A 20,136-nucleotide genomic window follows, 5' to 3' on the forward strand; every position below is an offset into this window, starting at 1 on the left:
AGAAGGAAGGGTCTTTTAATTTCGTGGCTGCAGTCACCATCCACAGTAATTTTGGAGCCCAAGAAAATGAAATTTCACTGCTTCCGTGTTTTCCCCTTCTGTTTGCCCTGAAGTGTTGGGATTAGATATGATGTTAGTTTTTTGAATGTTGAGTTTTAAGCTGGCTTTTTCACTCTCCTCTTTCACCCTCAAGAGGCCATCTAGTTCCTCTTCACTTTCTGCCATTAGAACGGTATCATCTGTGTATCTGAGGTTGTTGATATTTTAAAGCTTTCTATTTGGACTAAACTGTATGGCCATTATTTAGAGGCCACAGAGTGACAACAGCATCTTTAAAAAAAAAAAGAGAAAGGCAAGGAATGTAGTGCCAGTTCCACTTTATTGGAAGCTACTCATTGTTTCGTTTACAACTTAACCAGCGTTGGAAGTTAATGCTGAAAATTTCTCAGTACCCTGATGAGATTTCCAGATTACCTCTACTTGTATCATTTTTTAAGCCCCTTCTTGGAAGCTTAAACCTACCTCATTAGCTCACCTAAACGCTAACCTAGTTGTTCCTCTGCATGCATCAAAAGATGTATAATCGACTTATCCAGCTCCCCAACATTCCAAGTTTCATTGTCCCCTTATTCTTCATCAACCTCCAGTATCCATAGCCAGGCCTTTTAACAGAGTTACTCTATTAAGATCTGCCAGTAATCTGTCCCTTTCTTACCTGTTGACTTTCATATTTCTCATGATCATGAGATGTTCAAGTTTCATGACCAAGTCCCCAGTCTGTCAACCCTTTCCCAACCTGCCTTCTTTCCTACTGGCCTGGAGTACCGCAGACACTGGCTTGTGTACTCCATGGCCTGCAGCCTTAGTTGGCCCCTGATTTCTTTTGTCCACCTGCCAGTAGTCAGCGGTCTGCCTTCTTTTTAGGGAATATTTTAGATTTTTGCCCTATTAAGTATTCAGTAGGTTCTTATTTTTTTTTATATGCAGTAGTGTATATATGTGAGTCCCAATCTCCAAATTCATCCCCCCCACACTGTCCTCTCTCTGCTTTTCCCATCTTCAGTAACTTCCTTGTGTTTGAAGTAGACAAGAAAAAAAGACTGATCAGTTCCTGTCCTTGTGAAAGTTATAGTCTTGGGAGTTACGGCCCTGTGAGTGCCAGCTTCAAATTCCTATTTCAGATCCCTACTTTCCACCTTTGAAATAATCGCCAACTGTACTCAGTATGTTTATGCTACTCCTTTATGAAGATACGTTTTTATGCATTTGATTCTATCCCTTCAGTCATTCTATCCCTTTCAGTTGGTTATCTCCCCTCTTATATTGTCAAGCACTCCTATTAAACCTATAAACTATTTCATCCTTAATAAAAACGTCTCCTGACTGTGCCTCTCTTTCTGTCCCCTCTGCCTAGTTTTTCGAAGCTCTTTTACCCAGTAGTTTGATTTCTCCTATCCCCCACTGTTTTCAAGGGACACCAAATGCCAAAGGCAGTGAATACTTTTCAGTCTTTATTCTATTGTTTACACCTCCTTCCTTCCTTGAAATTCTTTATTCCTTTGGCTTCCTTGACACCATTTTTAACTCAGTTCTTTTCCCTGACTCTTCAGCCTTTTCTTTGTGGATATTTCCCCATCTACCCCGAAACTTGGGTTTTTGTCAAGAAGTTAGTCCTTGGGTATTTCATGATTGCCCTTCATTCTCCCTAGGTAACCTCATCCACTTATGGTTTTGACCACTACCCACTTAAGATGTGTTATTTCTCTCAAATATCTGCCTCCTATTCCAATTTCTGTCTTTTTAAAATTTTTATTGGGATATAATTGCTTCACAGTGTTCTGTTAGTTTCTGCTGTACAGCAGAGTCAGTCGGTTATATGTGTATTCCCTCTTTTTTAGATTTCTTTTCCATTTAGGTCATCACAGAGCACTGAGTAGTTTCCTTGCTATTCAGTAGGTTCTTATTTTTTTTTATACGCGGTAGTGTATATATGTGAGTCCCAATCTTCAAATTCATCCCCCCCACACTGTTATCCGTAAGTTTGTTCTCTGTCCGATTTCTGTCTTATACTTTGGACTTATTTAGCCAGTTGTCTTCAGGATATTTTGTTCGAAATAACTCTAGTTATTCCCCACTACTAGGTTTTTGCACGTGCATTCTTTCATATTGAAATAGCATTATTAGCAAGTCCTCCTACCCACTAACCTGATGATCATTTCTGAATAGTCTTGGCTTCCTTCAGGCTACCTTTCAAATAGTCTGTTGTTTTTTTTTTAAAAAAAACTTAGAACTTCTTTAAAAGTAATTTTAAGATCTTAAAACATGCTCTCACAAAACATTCCATGGCAGAATGCTACTATAGATTTTTATCAGGCTGAAGTATTTCTTTCTAATCATGAAAGAGATGGGTCACTATATTTAGTGCTGAGCAACTAGCTATTTTTACATATATATAGAAAGTGAAGCCCCCAAACATGAATTTTTATTTTTTTGAATTATTTTTTAGAATCTTTTAAAAATATGTCAGATTACATGCAGACTTTATTTAGTGATATTTTTAGTCAGATAAACTTAAATGAATTTACTTAATATTCTGAATATAATTCCACAAACTATAGTAATTGGTCTTTTCCTTGAGTGCTTCCAGTCTTAATTTCTTCTACACCTCTTAGCATCTACAATTAGAGGTTCAGTTATTATTGTTAGCAAATAGGTAGTTTTATATTATGTATACTAGCAAAGCTTTGTTTTTGACCAGACCTCTAACAACATCACTTTTCTGTTTTGGAAGATCAAAGCCATCGGCCAGACAGAACTGAATGCGAGCAACCCAGAAGAAGTGTTACAGCTGGCAGCGCAGAGAAGGAAAAAAAAGTTTCTCCAAGCAATGGCGAAACTTTACTTTTAAGCAGTTAGTTACAATTTTTAACTTTTATTTTTTAAATGATGGGCTAAAAATAAACAGTATTAAAAGATTAAGTTTATATAATACATATGTACATATTTAGTGGCGTTTTCTTTTCAGACAGAATACTGAAACATATTAGTTTAAAAATGAAAACTATACAGAAGACTTCATACCATAACAATAGCTTAAATTTATAATTTCTTCCAAGGAAAAAGAGTCACATGTTCAATAACAATAAACTAGTAAATCTAGGATAATTTTCTAATCTACTTTTGAGGCTGACATTTCATTTTTAAAAAAACTAGAATATTTAAGAGTAGCTATATACAGTAAGTTCTATGTCAAGGTTTTGTTGCTTTTTTAAATAAATAGATTTCTAGGAGTCAGTATACATTTACTGCTTTTCTGCCTTAAGAAAATAGAAGTTTAGGTCAAGTGTTAAGCTTTATCACTTTGACACTGTCCTTAACTCATAATGTAAGAATTTGAAAAGGACCTTAGCAGTTTTGCAAATATAAATAAAGCCTTAGTCACACTAAATTAAGATAACCCTAAAGATTTTTTTTAGAGTAATAAAGTGACTTTTCATATAAATAGTTTGAAAGGGTACTTAAGTTTTTCGCCCCAATTGTGATGTACAAAGAGTTATTATAAAGCAAACTTTATGTCAAAGCCCCAAGTAGGAGCCACAGCATTTATCTTGTTTATAACTTCTTTGGTATTCCCACTGTTCAGAGTACAGTTTAAACACCATGTTCATCTAAGCTTTACTGGTTAAAAATGTTACATATAGCAAGGCAAATAAAAATAGTCAAACAGATTAAAGTTCACCATTTTTTAAAAATTCAAGTTTTATAATAGCTTGCTTGCTAAAGCAGCTATAGATAAATTAGTCACCTTATTACAAAACTAAACCTTTGTAAACAAGTTTAAATTTTATTTTCAAGAACCAAATTGCACTAGTTAAGAGTTTATAAATTTTGAGAATCTAAAAACTAGATTCAAAGTACTGTATCATTTAATACACCCTTTAAGGTAACAGTTATCTAGTTGAAAATTCCAATGATGAAATTCCTAGTTTATCAAGATAAACATAGCAACACTGGGTCAAAAGACTTGTTATGGCATAAATCGTGGCTGGCTTTTATCCAGCCAGTATTGGGAATGAAGTCATCTTTGTAAACAAGTACTGCTGTTTCTTTAAACAGCTAACATGGGAATTAAATACATTTCCTCCTTAGTGCCAATTTTAAGTGGTTTTTAAATCAAAGAATGGCAGTGAAACTTGGGAATTGGCAGGACAGTCACAGCACTATTTTCCTGTAAAACGTAAGTAGTTAAGTTCCATGAGGTGCTGTGCAGCACTTCATCAGTTCCAAGTTGTTTGCTCAGTTAACTTCCTTAGTGTTTTCCTGGTGGTTTTTCAGTGCTCTTCGGTGGTGTCATAATGCCTCCATTGCACACTGGTGACAACTGTCCCTCCTTTCTGAAGGTGTTTACATAATTTACTTCATCCTATACATGTGAAGAAATCATGTAGAGATTAACAGCTAAGATAAAGCATTGATATGATAAAACAAAGTCAAACCAGACTCTTAGGCTTAATGTAATGGTCTCTTTATGTCTTTACAACTGTGACTAGTTATATTCTAGAGGTTCAACAATATTAACTGCCTGTGACCAGGTATTTTTAAAATAGCTGGAGTACTGGTATTATCTTGAGACACTTAACAAATCTTGATTGGACTTCAAAGCTAATTTTTATTAGGTTTTCTACATTTGAAATCAATGTCCTCACTGGAACTTTCTATCCCCTTAACTATCTTATATAACTGCCTGAAATATTCCATTAGTATCCTTACTGTCAGTTTCAATGCCTTATCAAATAGACCAAAAAATACAAGAAACATACCAGCATAGCCAGATAATTTGTATGTGTCTGTATGTTGTGTCTGTCTTCCATAGAAATCTTCTTAAAAATCTTAAGCTTCGCTGGGCTAGTACTTTTTACTACACTGACAAAAGGTACCATCCAGTCTACACATTCAGAAATGTTGTCCCATTCCAAACCTAGATAAAGAAAAGTTAGAAAAATACATGTATCATTAGAAAAATACATACATATGTTTCTGTTATATCAGAAACATGATTACTGTATTTGCTTGTGCTTCAAAATTTCAAGTTAATTAAAAACTCATGTAAAAAGGAAACCAAAACAAGCACATAAAATAAACCAAAATCAACAAGTTTAGCAAGTTAAAACAGATTATTCCTCTTAAACTGTTTATAATGTGACTATTTTGAGGGAGAAAAAGACTTTGAGCTTTTTCCAGTACATGCTACATAGGGAATTGAAACTGTCAAAACCCAAAAACTTAAGGCAGAGCTGTAATCACACTGACTAACTTCAAATGGATTTAAATTCCATTTGACTTCATTTTTAAATAAAATATTTACTTATTTGGCTGCCCCGGGTCTTAGTTGCAGCATGTGGGATCTAGATCCCTGACCAGGGAGGCATCTGGGCCCCTGCATCAGGAACGTGGAATCTTAGCCATTGAACCACGAGGGACGTCCCAACCTTAATTTTTACTTGTGGATATACACTGGATTAGAAACTACTTATAATAGAAGGGAAGATAATTGCTAAACTGCTTTTTTCCATTAAAATTTTAAAGTCTTGTTTAGCAGGATGCTAAGTTCATAAATAGTCCCTTCAAGAGTTGTAAATTGGTAAGAAAAGAACAAAAAGCACGGTCTTACCTGAGGCTTTCTTAACCACTTCAATAGAGGTAAAGTGGCATAAGGCAGCAGCAGCCAGTATTCTGTACTGGAACTCTAATGAATCAATGGCTAAAATACACAGATCTAAAAGCTAACAGAGGAAAAAGTGTAAGAAGGAGTACCACATGTCATCAGACAGCTAGCATGTTAGAGTGCTTATGATGTGGACCATAAGCCAAGAATTGCTAAAACTGCAAGCATCCAAAGAGAAATAAACCGCCATCCAAAGGAAGTTCCAGTCTTGTTAACAGACAAGTAAAGGACTGTTATAATGTAGCATGCATATCCTATAGTGCCCTGATCCAGAGCAGGGAAGACTCTGCTTAAATCAGTCTTAACAGAGGAGGTAGCCAGAGAGAGAATGTTCTAGATATAGGAAACAGAATTTACAAAGATAAGTGAGAAAGTATTTTCTGTGGAACTCCAGTATTTCAGAACACAAAAAATATGAAATGAGGACTGTCTTTCCCTCATGTTTTTAAAAAGGGAGCTGCTAGAGAGTTAAGGCCTAGAAAAGGTCTTTAAGAAGTCAGACCTTTATAGTTCTGATTATTCTACTTATGAGAAGCAGGCAGGAAAGAATAGTACCCTCCTCCTGTACTTTCTTAGAATATTTATTACACACTGGCCTAGGAAAGTTTAAACTTAAATTTTTAAACAATGGTATAACTAAATTAGGTGATTTTAATTCCAATATGTAAAGTAGATTCCATGTATATTCAAATACAAGATGGTACAATAATTATATTGCAATAATTTTATACCATTTAAAACCTGAAACAACTGGCCAAAAAATATTTCTCTGTTAAATCAAAAAGGTATTTAACTGTCTTACCTCATTCATACTCCTGGTGAAAAGTGCTCATGATGTATTTAAACTCAAGTTTAAAAACTTTTCTAGAATTTTCAGTTAGCAATGTAAATACTGGGACAGAATTTTATGCATCAGGAGCTTTGTTCTAGTCAGTTAAGGAGTGAATTTAATTCAGTATGCTGTCATTTTGTTGTATAGCCTATTTAACACTAAAGAAATACACTAAACAAAACCTGTAATTAATAACATTAGCATATAAACAATAAAAATATCAATACCTGAGCAATTTGAATGAACTTTTCCTGAGAATACTGAGGTAGAAGCACTTTAGGAGCATCTTTAAGAGCATCAACTTGGAGGAAAAGATTTAGCCAGGAGATGACCGTTACAGGACAGAGTTCCCATTTTAAAGCCTGTTAATGAAATTAAAATGCCTGTTAGTAAGTGTAGTTATATATACACCACATTATATGGATAGTTCCTTAAATAGCTGTTTTAAGAAACTTTCTTTAGGCTTATTTCTTCTTATTTTAATGGAAATATTTATAGGTATCTTACCATCTAAAGTGGCTTGTGTTTTAGTCTATTACTGATATAGACTCCTTTATTATACTCTAGTTATCTTTATTTACAAAGTTCATTGGGCCTATTTTTCATTCCTATTTTTCTCATTTCCTGCAGCCCCTTGTCTTCCAAAAGTGTTCTCTATTTTATTGAAACTGCCCTTTTAATTGCATTCAATGACTCCACAGCTAATTCCATTCAAATCTTCAAAGAATTGATTCTACACTTTTTCTTTCTTTCTGTGATCTCCAGTGGCTTCTATTCAAAGTGTAAAAGTTAAAAAAAAAAAAAAGACAAATCCTAATTTATGATATCTTTCCCTCCACGAAGCCCTGGGACTTTACCTATAAGTCTACAATAGTTAGGATAGAACAGAGAGTCTTAATGCCTGTAGGACCACCCAGAGAATTCCATCATCTCTTTATATATCCTTCTTATAGTATACTTCGGGCTTCCTAGGTGGTGCTAGTGGTAAAAAACCCACCTGCCAATGCAGGAGATGCAAGAGACCTGGGTTGGGAAGATCCCCTGGAGGAGGGCGTGGCAACCCACTCTAGTATTCTTGCCTGGAGAATCTCATGGACAGAGGAGCCTGGCAGGCTACAGTCCATAGGGTTGCAAAGAGTTGGACATTACTAAAGTGACTTAGCATACATGTATGCATACACTATACTTGAAGTCTGAATCTAGATAACTTTATTATTAGAACATATCAGAACTATACTAATACAATAACCTACAATGGGAGAAAATCTGAAAAATAATATGAACGTGTGTGTCTGTATATATATAAAGCTGAATTGCCTTTGCTATACAGCTAAAACTAGCAACATTTGAAAATCAACTACACCTCAATAATATTTTTTTAAAAAGAACAGTATCAGCATGCCAACAAGATCACATTCTAACATAGAGCTATCAATCTGAATGTTTATAAATATTTTACAACAAATTTGTAATTTATATTTTAATGCATATAGTTTATAGATAACTTACAAATGAAAGTTATACTGTGTTCTCCTCTGTGTCCTATTTATAAAGCCATGATGCTCAAATTTCATAACATACTTTCTAGTAGCTAACATTCACCCTTTAATTTCTAATTCAAGGCCCAATTAAACACCTTTATGCTTCTCTCCCCTACCCTTCTAGTAATAGCCCTTGCCATACATATAGAGAAGAAATAAAGGCAGTAAAATATTTCTCATTCTCTATCTGCTGGAAGTGGAAAAACAACTAAGATTTGAGAATCATTGTTGAGATTCATTTAGTACACATAGTGTGCTACCTATAAGTTTTAAAAATGTTGTTAAACACTTTTAAATTAACAAATAATATTCTCAATATAGGGAAATTTAAAAGATGCAGAAAAATAGTTTACAGGTTAAGCAAATTCCTCTCCCATCTTAGAACTGGATCCTAATACTAAAACCTCAGTTTTCACTACTTACATTGTAGTCTTTGAGATTTAGTAAACTACAGTTACTAAATTGCAAGTAGAAATGATAAAGATATTATTACCTTTAATATAGCAAGTTCCATCCTTAAGATATCCTCTTCACTGCAAGCACCATCAGTGACATAAGCAAACTCTTGGAGCTTAGGAGCATAGATTTCCTTTAAAATGGATTTAATTAATATCAAGCACAGTTGAGACAGACTAAAACAAACCACATATATACACATATACAAACCACATCTAGGCTTCGTTTTTAAAAGAGAGCTTCACAAAGTGATTATAAATCTTTATAAAATAATTCTATGATGGCCAAAGCAACCTTACATTTAATGATATTTTTCATATCTAGGTATCTAAATTAGCCAACTTGTATTGATTGAAAGATTTTTATAGAACTGATTTAAAATCTTAGTTAATAAACAATTAGAATATTTTAACCAGTGATTTCAGTGACTGGTTAAAACAGAAAGCCAAACTTGTTTTAGGACTGCCTAGCATACTAGACTAAAACAGGATACTCAACAAAATCTAGAAACTTAAAATGTTAACCTTACTCTAGTACAAAAGTATGGTTAGTCAAACAATAATTTGTGCAGTTTGTTGATGACAGATCTGTCTTAACAGTTCAGAGAACAAGAACCAGAATGATCAGAGGAGTAGAAGAGATGCCTGCCACAGGTGAGAACAGGCTAAAGATCAAGATTAAGTCTAGAAAAATATTTGAAACATAGAGTATTATTCCAGGTAAGGAGATACTGAAATATAAACTTGTAAAATTTGGGGATAGCCCGTAAACCTCAAAAGACAAAATGTGGAAGAAAAATACACTTAAGGAAATTAATGCATGATTCAGTCCCTCCCGTATTCTCAAAACTGTACAGGCTTTGAAAACATAAGATGAAGTTACTAATGATCTGTGTTGAACTTAAGAAAAGTAGATTGAAACTATGTGAAAAAAGATTTCAGGCAGAAAAGTTATTTCCTTCTACCCTGGCACTATTATCAGATACAGAAATATTAGGCTGAATTTAGATCATTATTCTAACTGAACATAGCATTTATTGCATTTGATTGGTTAAGTAGGTTTCAGAGACCATTCTGTTGAATCCAAGCACCATAACTAGGTATATAGAGACAGCATTGGTGGTTTTGTTTGGCACAGTGAGTCATGGAACATTTCACCTAGATTCTAGTTCCAGAATCAAACCAGAGACTTATAATTTAAGAGTTTGGGGTAAATATATCTAGGGATAAACTCTGAGAGCTTACCTCAAGTTTGGAAGCAATGAATAATGAGGTAATTCCAATCAGTTGAAGCATATTTTTATTTATATCCTTTTGTGTCAACATAAATCTATCAAAAAAGTCTTGTGCAAGATAAAATGTTTCCCTATGAAGTGTGTATACTTCACATACCTAGACAAGAATCCAAACATTTAAATATTATTCCATTAATTTCTCCAAATTACAAAGTTCCTCTTAGCATACTAAAGAGTTTTCTGAAACCCAACTTTTTTAGGATACCAAATCACAAATGCAGGAAAAAATTAACATGTGCTAATAGGATAAATAAATCTATTACCATCCTCACTGACTCTTAATTAGTTTCATAGGCTTTTTTCCCACATGGATTTAATGTGTTTATTCCAGGTACATTTTGCTAACTATTGATAAGAACTTTTTTCCTATTAACTTTTTAATTTTTATTGATGATAAATGAGTGGGTGTTTTCATGATGCTTAGTTTGTCTTCTGATAGTTCCAAGTGATTCCTTTCATCATTCTAGATATACATTTAACTACAAAATGACAGCGGTGTTTCTTCAATGTTCTTACCTCATTTAAGAAGAAAAGAAGAAAACTGAAATGGATAACATTGGTGATAGTCAAAATTTTATTGTATTCCTTGTTTCTGACTGTAATGGGAGTTCCCCTAGTGTTACACTATTACTGTCACTAATAAGTAGTATCTGTCATTTCCACAATATAGGGAAAGCTTTTAATTCTCAAAATAATTTCATGAAGTAGGGAGGAAACAGGGATAGACATCAACGTGTTTCTAATAAACATTTAACGTGGTAAGGAAATGTATTCCTAGTTAATTACACATTTTAAAATCAGGAATGTATATTGAATTTCAAAAAATACCTTTTACATCCATGATATATAACCTTATGATTTTTCTTCCTTAAACTATAAATAGAGTTTCAAATGTTGAACCATTTTTGCATTCCTAGACTGAAAGAATATACTAAGACAGAGTAGAGATTAGTGCTCTGCTGGATTTGACTTACTATCTTCTATTTGGTTTTGTATATGTGATCATATATTTAAGGGAAAATAGGGATAAATTTGATAAGACAACCACTGAATAAAAATCAATTTAATATAAAAAGGAAAAATAAAATCAACAAATTATGCTGAAAAGTTGCATTCATGATCAATAGATATTCAGAAAAAGTCAGAAATCAACTATAGTCTTGTACACATATGATTGAAATATAATCTTCCCTTCTAGTCAGAATAAGGAATAAGATGACCAGATTCAGAAGGACAACATTTTGTACTCGTAAGAACTTTTCTGATAGCTTCTGAGATCTATTCTGTCATGTGGTACTTCCCCCTTAAAGATCACCGTCTCTATACAAAACGGGGAAATTACAGAGCAAATATCCAAGGATTGTGGGAAAATCAGTTTGTTATCAATACAGGTAATCATTTTCTCAATAATAATTTGAGATTCTTTCAGAATTATTATCCAGAAAGGATATGGGGCCTAAAAGAGCATAAACATTCTGGCACAGATTTTTAGGGACTTCTGGATCACTAATTATTTCTTTAATGGTACAGTTTATTTCTGAAATGAACAGAGGAATATAATAAAAGGAAGTTACACGGAGTCTTGAGGGCTTAGGGCTACTGGATGTTAAAAGCCTCCTTATCATTTAGGATATAGAAATTAGGATTCCAAATCATAATTTGATTTTGGTGATGAAGGACTTCTGAGGTCTGAAGCCTAGTCCTGGCTTTTCACTTTGCACGAAAGAATTCAAAACCTTGTCAAATTCTGTTCATCTCGAGTATCCTTGGCACCTAGAACAGTGCCTAGTACACAGCAATACTCAGATACCAGGATTTCTAAATGGTGTTTGGGTTGTATGGGATATAGTGGCTGTGTCAAGATTTTACTCTTATCATTTGGTATCATCTGCTGGTGAACAGCACCCAAAAAATGCTTCCTGGGGTCTTTCCTGGTGGTCCAATGGTTAAGACTCTGTGCTCCCAATGCAGGGATTTGAGGGAACTAGGTCCCACATGCTGCAACTAAGAGTTCATGTACTGCAACTGAAGATCTACATGCCACAACTAAGACCATGTACAGCCAAATAAGCACTAAACAACAACAACAAAAGGGCTCCTGGCAATAGGTAATATACCATTAGGGCACATGGAAAGCATATTATGTTTAAATACTTTCCCATCATACAGAGAAAAAGGAAATTTGTACTGCTAGAACATACCTCTAAAAGCCAGTCTAGAAGTATTGACCTCATCTGTGGTTCCAACTCAGAATGCAGAACTTCAAAATGTTTGTCGTGAACATATCTGGTCTCTTTTTTTAACATGTTTAGCCAAACATCTTGTGAACATCCCCAGCTATGGAGAGGCGAAAAATATGGTGTGATCTACATAATATACAGCTACCTGTTTCACATTGAGTAAACTGAACTTCCAAACACTGAATCAGAATTTGGAAGGAACAGCTCTTAAATTAGGAAAAATTGCTACTTTAAGAAACCATTTCTTTAACATGAAATTATACAAAGAACTTGGACTATGGTAATCTAAATTGACAGATTTCAAGAATGACTTAGCAGCAGCAGCAAGAAGGCCTTCTAGTCCCCATTTACTTATATTTTACCAAGGCACCGATTTAAGATAACTGTGTCTTATCGAGAATAATACTAAAAAAGTAAATATTTAGAACATATGATCCCAGTAGAGATAGTCTCAATCACCTCCAAACAGATTGTCAGTACCCTGCAGTGGGAATTAGGTGGGACAGGACAAAAGGAAGATGGGTGAGTTTAAACATCTGAGTCCATTAATTTGCTTATTAAAGCCAAGTATAAATTACTACATATTTTATATAAGCTGTACCTCTTACTCATTAACTATAAAAAAGTATAGACCTTAATAACTAATCTTGGTAAGAAATAAGAGGAGCTAATCTATCAAAAATGCTGTACATGTTAAAATACTTCCAACTTAACAATGTACATAAATTACTTAAACTCTATTAAAAAGGTGATTCAGTTCTGATAAGGCTTACAGTCTTCAGCAAGCAATGAAAATAATGTTACACAATCAATGTTTTAAATACCTATGTCATCTGCAATAGGACTACTGCCAGAAAACATATGCTTAAAGACTAGTTTTAAAATAAGCAGTTTTTACAAGTTTTTATATCTTATAATGAAGGCAAAAAAACCCTCAAAATAGCACCATATATCACATCAGTAAATCTTAATCTTTGACATTAAATTATTGAAATTTTTCTTACCTTAAATCAGGTAAAGGTGAAGGATTAATAAAAAGATTTTTAAATCTGTAATTTGTAAATCTGGAGAAGTCACTTGTTCCTATTTCTTTGTGGGGTGTTTCAATGATAATGCAAGGACTGATCCCCCCTGATAATACAGGCGGCCAACAATTCTGTTATTTAAAAAAAAACAAGAATATATTTGTACAGTAAGAAACCAGCATTTGTCTGAGATCTTTTCTAAATGAAAGCTAATACTTCTAAACAGTCTATAGTTTCCCCCAAACACCATCATTAGCTAACAGTGCTGACAGTCTAGTTAATTTAAGCTGACATTCATATTTAATAGCCCTATAACTCATATCAGTGTTCATAAATAGTAACAGGATGTTTTAGACAACAAATTACAATTCTGGAAATACAAGACATTAAGTATTGAGGGAGAGGAGAACAACAAAACGCATCTGTAGTCAAATACCACTTTCAATATTATAAAATTCTCCCTCTATATTTAGCAATAGTGTCCAGGGCACTTCCCCACTCTCTCCACTCCTTTAAGGCCTGTTCCAGGCCTTAAACTTTAGAATACAGGAAGGCAGAACCTTGAAAGTAGAAACAATTACTTAAATATCTAAAGGGCCCTTTCTCCTGTCAATGCTGGCTTCAAAGAGAACCACTATTTCTACAGTGTTTTCTGTACAACACATAGGCAGAGTAGATAGCAAAGGGCTGGGTGCCAGTCTGCCACCGACTTTACATCCTATTTATGCCCTAGGAGCACTATTAGGACCCTCCACTATAGTCAGAGAGGGAACAAAGAGCACTACATTGGACAGATTAGGCGGGCCCTGGTGCACCAGGCAGCTCCTAGAGGGAGGGATTTACAAAGAGGAACCAGCTGCGTCAAGGCAAACTTACTCTGCAGCTGTAGTAGGATTCAGGGACATAAAAACCACCCGAAGACAAGCGCCTTCCTGCTGACCCCTAGGGGCATTAAAAGTGTCAGAGGAATCTTCCTACGTCAAAGCAATAACACAATTTTACTTTTGTCCCGCCATTTGTGTCCCCCAAACCCTGCCCAGTTCTGCATTACCCTTATTTCATACTGATGTTTCTTGGTGACCTCCTCTTTTCTTTTTTTGACATCCTGGAAAATAAAAAAGTCATGGTTACACTAAGGTCCCAGCAAGGAATTTTCTCTCTCCTCTCTTCCCCTCCTTAACTCACCTGGGCCGTTTTCCTCTTCTTGGCCTGAATTATCTGGGCTTCTTGCGGGGAATCCGTCTGACTGGCCTGGGGCTGCTGTTTAGCTTGTAAACGGCTACTATAGAGTTTTTAAGAAGGAAGTTTAATTAGAAAGTGATTCGTCTCAAAGGCAGCAACTAACTTTGAAACATATTTTCAAGATAAGTAATGTTACCTGCGTCTTGACATTCTCTTCTTTCAGGTGAAGGAAACCTCTGCGGGGGGCGGGGGTGGGGAGGAAAAACCAGAGTCAAATACGTGGTCATTCATACTCCAAGTGCCAGTGAGAGGCGTACACCTAGGTTCCTCAGGAGATGACCCGAGCCATTTTACCCCGATGACTTCTGCACTGTATTAGCGCATGATTTATTAGACACATGCCTGTATTCCCTCAACTCAAGGTACAGCCCGGACGGGAGTGTCTTCAAAACACATTTTGCAAAGCTCCCTCAGAGCCACTCAGAACGCGCAGGGAAGCAGATGGGATCTTTTCTGCGTCCTGCACCCCTCTCCCTCGGACCCCCACCCCCTACTCCGAGCGGGGCCTGGGCAGCGTCCCCACTTTCCCCCACCTCCCACCCTGCACAAGCCGCAGGGAGAGGGGGGTTGTTGGAGGCGAGACTCTGAGGAGAAGCCGGTTCCGCGCCAATTTGGAGAGCGGCGGTGGCGGGGGAGCAGGGGGCGGAGGGAACTTGTGTCACGTCCTTCAGTCTCCTTTCCCTCCTTCCCGGCCCCGCCGGCCCCTGCCCACCGCCTGGAGGGGCACTGCGACCCCGACTCCAGATGGGAGATGAGGACGAAGAAAAGGCAGTTCCATTTAAAAAGTGGGGGTGGGGGTGGGGTAGAAAGCGGGGTGGTGTGGGGAAACAGGTCGGCTCTGGGAACTTTTCTCCCCGTGAAGGAGATCCTGACCCTCAACCCTCTCTTCTGAGGGGATAGGTCCCCCAATGGGGGCGGCACAGAGAAGCCCCGAGATGGAGGGGCTGCTCCGCGGGCCTCCCGCTTAGGGGCAGCCCTCCATCCCCTGCCACCTCCCAGGTCCCCTGCCAAGGGTCCTGACAGGGACGCGGAACGCGGGAACCCGGCGTCCCCAGACGCCTGCTTCTCAGCCCTGCCCGCTTTCCCTGCCCCCCAGGCTCCCGCCCGCGAGATGGATCGACCCGGGGGTGAGGAGTTGGGTAGGGGTGGGGGGGTTTCTTTCCTCCCGCATCCCGCCCTGCGCCCGGCACCTCCTCACCGCCAGACCCGCTACCGCTCGGCTCTCAGCTGGCGCCGGCGCCAACCCAATATATAGGCCGGGCCGGGCCCGCCCCGCGCGCATGCGTCGCAGACTGACACCTCCGTACAGCGCGCTCCCCTCCCCCGCGCGCCCGCCACCCGCCGGCGCGCGCGGCGCCGCGCCGCACCCTGGCCTCCGTCCGCGCCCGCCCGGCTCGAGGGCCCACAGGGCTGGCTCACCGCGGCCCCCTGCCCTTCCCCTGCCCGCGCGGCCCGGCGGCAGGAGAGACCCTCTCAAGAGGGCTCCGCTCCTCCGCCGCCGCCTCAGCCCTGCTCCCCGCCGCTCGATTTCGTCATCTCCCGCCAGTACGTTTCTGTTCCCTCCCTCCTCTCTCAACTCTCGAAGACCGGGGGTGTCAGGCCGCAGCCCCCGGCCCCGGCGTACGGCACTGTGGAGGTGGCTCGGGGGTGGGGGGTGGGGGAGCGGGAGGCACAGAGCGGCTAGGAAGTGGCCATCCTGTGGCGCAGGCTGGCTGTCCCGCCTAGGCCTCCAGGAACCCGGGTTTTCTAAGGAGACGCGAGGACACGAAGGGCCCGCCCCCTGCGGGCGGAGCGCGGCACCAGGGGGACTGGCGAGCTGGCCAATGGGAGGCGGGGACGGCGGCACAGCGTGGAACCGCCTGGCGAGCTGGCCAATGGGAGGCGGGGATGGCGGCACAACGTGGAGCTGCTGCAGAATGTAAACACAGCGCTGCGCGCCGCGGACCGCGTGTGTCGCCGCGCGCCCCACCCAGGCCTGCTGGGACCCCTGGAGCCCCACGACGGCCACGCTCAGGGATGCCTGTCTTGCAGTTTGCTCCAGCGCCCCCGCCGAGGTATGCATCAACCCTCATTTTCCCCGCCCTCTGCTCTGCGGACTCGGTCACGGCTCTTCGTGGGGGTGGGTCCCTCCATCCCGTGTCACCCAGCCCCTGCCGGCAGCTTCCCATTCAGTGGTCCCAGCGCAGGAAACAAAACGCTCGCGCCGAGCCGCGCGGTCCCTCTCTCCTCCCAACCTCCAATTCTAGAGTTCTTCAAGAGGAAGCGTAGACATCTCTCGGGAACGGGGCCGGGTGTGGGTGGGCGGGTGGCATTGCCCCTTTCCCCAAGAGAACGGTGGCTTTCCGGGGGCCATGCCCGACGGGGACAGCGGTTCCACCACGTGCAGGCCCAGGGCCTGCCCGCCGCGCCCCGCCCCGCCGCTGCAGCCGCCAGCGCGCCCTGCAGAGCCCGCGCCAGCCGCCAGCGCGGGAGCTCGCCGCCCGCCTCCGAGCGGTCAGGCGAGGAGGCGGTCCGGCGCGTGTTTCCCTCCTTTTCCCCTAGCATCCAAGTTTGGGGTTCCCTTCGCTGCCTCTGCTAACGTCCGCCTCGGCGCGCCCCCAAGATCGGGGTATCTCCAAGTAGGACCAGCCGTGGACCCTCCCGCAGCCCTGATTTGCGGGGCGAGAAAGTGGGGTGGGGGACGCCCGGCGGGAACAAAGACCCCCGGGGCGGGAGGAGCCTTGCGGAAGCTTCCTGGGCCCCGCGGTGGCTCGCGCCGGACGCCGGCAGGCCGTGCTCGCCTCTCTGCCTGGGCCCGGGTGGAGCCGCCGGGGGAGGCCGGGAGCCCCGGCGCGGCGGCGCGGCCCGGGGCCTTCCCGAGATGCACCGGGAGGCGGCGGCCCCGGGCTCTCGGCTCCGCGCCTTTTGTGCCGCGCGGCCCGCGGAGCCTCGAAATCACGCGTGCGCTTCAGGCAAAGCCCTCCACTGTTTTCCCACCACAGTCTCCGGACGCCGGCAGATAATTTGTTTCCCTCCCAGGTTTACCCGTGAGGAAATAAGGGTCTTGTCTAAGGTGACACAGGCTTCCCAGGTGGCGCTAACTGGTAAAGAACCCGCCTGTCAGTGCGAGAGACATGAGAGATGCAAGTTCGATCCCTGGGTCGGGAAGATGCCCTGGAGTAGGAAATGGCAACCCGTGCTCCAGGTTTCTTGCCTGGAGAGTCCTCGTGGACAGAGGAGCCTCTTGGGCTACAATCCATGGGGTCGCACACGACTGAGGTGACTTAGCGCACAAAAAGGTGTCATGGAATCAGAAGAGGCCCAGGAAACTTTATACCTCTTAGGATGGTTTATGATGGCTTTCTCGATGAGGGGGGAGTTGGCTCCTTTTTGTAGTCACCTCACAACGCTGTGCTGTTCCAGCGTAAAGCTTAGGGAACTAATTGCGTGATGATAAGAAATGGGAGGTTCCAACAAGCTTATGACTGGAACGTAAGCAAAACTGGTGGTCTCCGTGAGTGAATTTGGTATTGACACTGAAAACCACTCTCGGAAGTTTGGAAGCCCAGCGCCGGGCCAACTAGTAAATGAGACACCATAACTAGAAGTGTTCTGTGGACCATGCGGTTGACTATGAAGTGAACAGGGTGGAATCCTGGTAGAGGAGACGTTAAAATCCTAAGACTGCTTTGTGTGGAAAGGGACAGGGTGGATTCTGCCATATTAACCAGGACCTGGTCTCTGCTCAGGTGGGACCAAAATGAACAGGCCTTACCTTTCAGGTGGACAGAGCGTGGAATCTTGCTCTGCTGCAAGTCGTCTTAATCCCTGTAAACCTGAGTTTTATGGAGAAAAGATAACAGACCCTTGTTTCAAGGCCTTTTCAGATTAAATTTTATCATGTGTATCGACACCCTCTGTATACACAATGGACATTAATTTGAGTAAACTCCTGGAGTTAGTGGAGAACAGAAGAACCTGGTGTGGTTCGGTCCATGGGACTGCAGAGTCAGACACGACTTAGCCACTGAGTACACTTGCATGTGTACCTATCAGAGAGCAGATGCTAAGTGCTATCTTCACTCTCCTATCCACCCCCCTTACTAGTTTATACTCATAGACATGCAGGTTATAAAACTGCTGTTTCCCAAAGTTTTGCCCCTGTAGTCGTCCTTCTGGGTACCTATTTTAGGTATCATCTTTCAATGTTATCTTTGTTTTGTATTTGTATATGTTCATTTTTAGCTCCCTCTTTTTTCTACTCATCCCAGTTTTAATATTCACTTACTTTGAAATGTATGAAATTCCTTTATACTTGTAACAGTTTTAGAAACTTTGGCATTTTCTAAAGTATATTTTGTCCCTTGTACATGCAACGTTAAAACACCATGGTAAATAAACTGTTGCCTCTACAGTGCTTTCATTTTCAGCAAAAAGGAAAAAAAAAAAGGGAAGATTCTTAGAAGGACAGATTTTAAAAAAGAAAAAAATTAGGCCCAGTCCCAATTATTTCTTGCTTCTGCCCCTTTTCCCTGCCATTCCTCTGTGCTCTTCAGTTATGCTCACCTCTCAGGACATTAATTACCAATTAAAATGTCTTTTGTCTTCAACTAGGCGGTGGGCCTTGTTTTGTTCTTTTTTTTTTTTTACAGCCGGTACCCACCTGTTCAGAGGCATGCTTGATAGGAGCTTGATAAATACTGAATTGAATTATGGATAGGATATCTCATTATAAAACTTAAATTCTGTAAGGTTAGAGTGATGGATGGTAGAATTATTCCCAATTAATATTAGGATTTTTAAAATTAATAAACTATCTTTTAGAAAAGTTCTACAGAAAAATCAAGCAGGTAGAATAGAGCTTCCATAAACTCCTCTCATCTCTTTCACCCTCCCCCATCATGGCTGCTGCTGCTGCTAAGTCGCTTCAGTCGTGTCCAACTCTGTGCGACCCCATAGATGGCAGCCCACCAGGCTCCCCTGTCCCTGGGATTCTCCAGGCAAGAACACTGGAGTGGGTTGCCATTTCCTTCTCCAATGCATGCAAGTGAAAAGTGAAAGGGAAGTCATTCAGTCATGCCTGACTGTTAGTGACCCCATGGACTGCAGCCTTCCAGGCTCCTCCGTCCATGGGATTTTCCAGGCAAGAGTACTGGAGTGGGTTGCCATTTCCTTCTCCAATGCATGAAAGTGAAAAGTGAAAGTGAAGTTGCTCCGTCATGTCCGACTCTGTGCGACCCCATGGACTGCAGCCCACCAGGCTCCTCCATCCATGGGATTTTCCAGGCAAGAGTACTGGAGTGGGGTGCCATTGCCTTCTCCAGGCCCCACCATGGCAGTTTCCCCTATTATTGACATCTCACTTTACTGTGGTGCGTTTGTTACCATATGAACCAATATCGATGCATTATATTATTATTATAATGCAAAGTTGAGAACAATTAAAGTCTGTATTTCATTCAGATTTCCTTAGTTTACCCTAACATCTTCTCACTGTGGCAGGATACACACATCACATTTAGAAGTCACGTCTTCTTATGGTTCCTCTTGGCTGTGACTGTTTCTCAGGCTCTTGTTCTTGATGACCTCGACAGTTTTTAGGAATGCTGATCAAGTATTTTGGAGGATGTCTCTATGGGGATTTATCTGATGTTTTTCTCATGGTTAGATGTTTATGGGTTTGGAGGAAGAAGATCACAGAGGTAAAGTGTCATTTTCATCACATCATATCAAAGCTCCATCATGGTTTATGAACTGCTGATGTTGACCTTGATCACCTGGTCATGTTTGTCAGGCTTTTCC

General features: G+C 40.7%; 2 protein-coding genes and 1 long non-coding RNA gene across 15 annotated transcripts in view; 2 read left to right on the plus strand and 1 right to left on the minus strand.

The window, feature by feature from the left end:
* Positions 1-10,615, plus strand: part of INTS8 (integrator complex subunit 8) — a 53,510-nt gene extending 42,895 nt beyond the window's left edge. For 4 of the 5 annotated variants that reach the window (XR_015140491.1, XM_086335958.1, XM_086335963.1 and 1 more), the window contains one exon: positions 2,792-2,991. Coding sequence is in view for 4 of the 5 variants with exons in the window: in XM_086335958.1 (XP_086192084.1) it covers positions 2,792-2,908 (117 nt within the window). In the remaining variant the exon portion in view is untranslated. Of the gene's footprint in view, positions 1-2,791; positions 2,992-9,153; positions 9,208-10,315 lie in introns of those variants that run through there. The other variant, XM_086335960.1, reaches the window with a different exon arrangement.
* CCNE2 (cyclin E2) lies at positions 2,913-18,165 on the minus strand. 5 transcript variants are annotated; one of them, XM_086335966.1, is made up of 12 exons: positions 18,110-18,165; positions 14,492-14,531; positions 14,299-14,395; positions 14,165-14,218; positions 13,093-13,244; positions 12,050-12,185; positions 9,799-9,945; positions 8,592-8,687; positions 6,785-6,919; positions 5,672-5,783; positions 4,821-4,978; positions 2,913-4,423 (listed from the first exon to the last, which is right to left on the minus strand). In XM_086335966.1, exons 2-12 carry the CDS (start codon positions 14,503-14,505, stop codon positions 4,310-4,312), a joined length of 1,215 nt encoding a protein of 404 aa, XP_086192092.1. In that variant the 5' UTR covers positions 14,506-14,531; positions 18,110-18,165; the 3' UTR covers positions 2,913-4,309. The 5 variants fall into 5 exon arrangements, with proteins under 5 accessions (XP_086192092.1, XP_086192091.1, XP_086192090.1 ...); XM_086335965.1 differs by lacking the exon at positions 18,110-18,165 and adding an exon at positions 15,775-16,165; XM_086335964.1 differs by lacking the exon at positions 18,110-18,165 and adding an exon at positions 15,554-15,707.
* The window catches only part of LOC147359056 (uncharacterized), a 124,795-nt gene continuing 120,873 nt past the window's right edge, over positions 16,215-20,136 (plus strand). For all 5 annotated transcript variants that reach the window (XR_015140493.1, XR_015140494.1, XR_015140492.1 and 2 more), the window contains exon 1: positions 16,215-16,409. This is a non-coding gene — a long non-coding RNA (uncharacterized LOC147359056). The remainder of the gene's footprint in view (positions 16,410-20,136) is intronic.

Source organism: Bos grunniens, chromosome 14 (assembly GCF_055505025.1).
Source record: "Bos grunniens cultivar Pamir isolate PY7600 chromosome 14, Bosgru_T2T1.0, whole genome shotgun sequence".
NCBI lineage: Eukaryota > Metazoa > Chordata > Mammalia > Artiodactyla > Bovidae > Bos > Bos grunniens.

Bases quoted from the DNA above. Each gene is read 5' to 3' on its own strand.
- CCNE2 (XM_086335966.1), bottom strand. The intron at 5,784-6,784 runs GTATTGATATTT...TTCCTCTGTTAG, and splicing joins AGTTCATTCAAATTGCTCAG to CTTTTAGATCTGTGTATTTT. The intron at 4,979-5,671 runs GTAAGACCGTGC...TTCTTTATCTAG, and splicing joins AGTGGTTAAGAAAGCCTCAG to GTTTGGAATGGGACAACATT.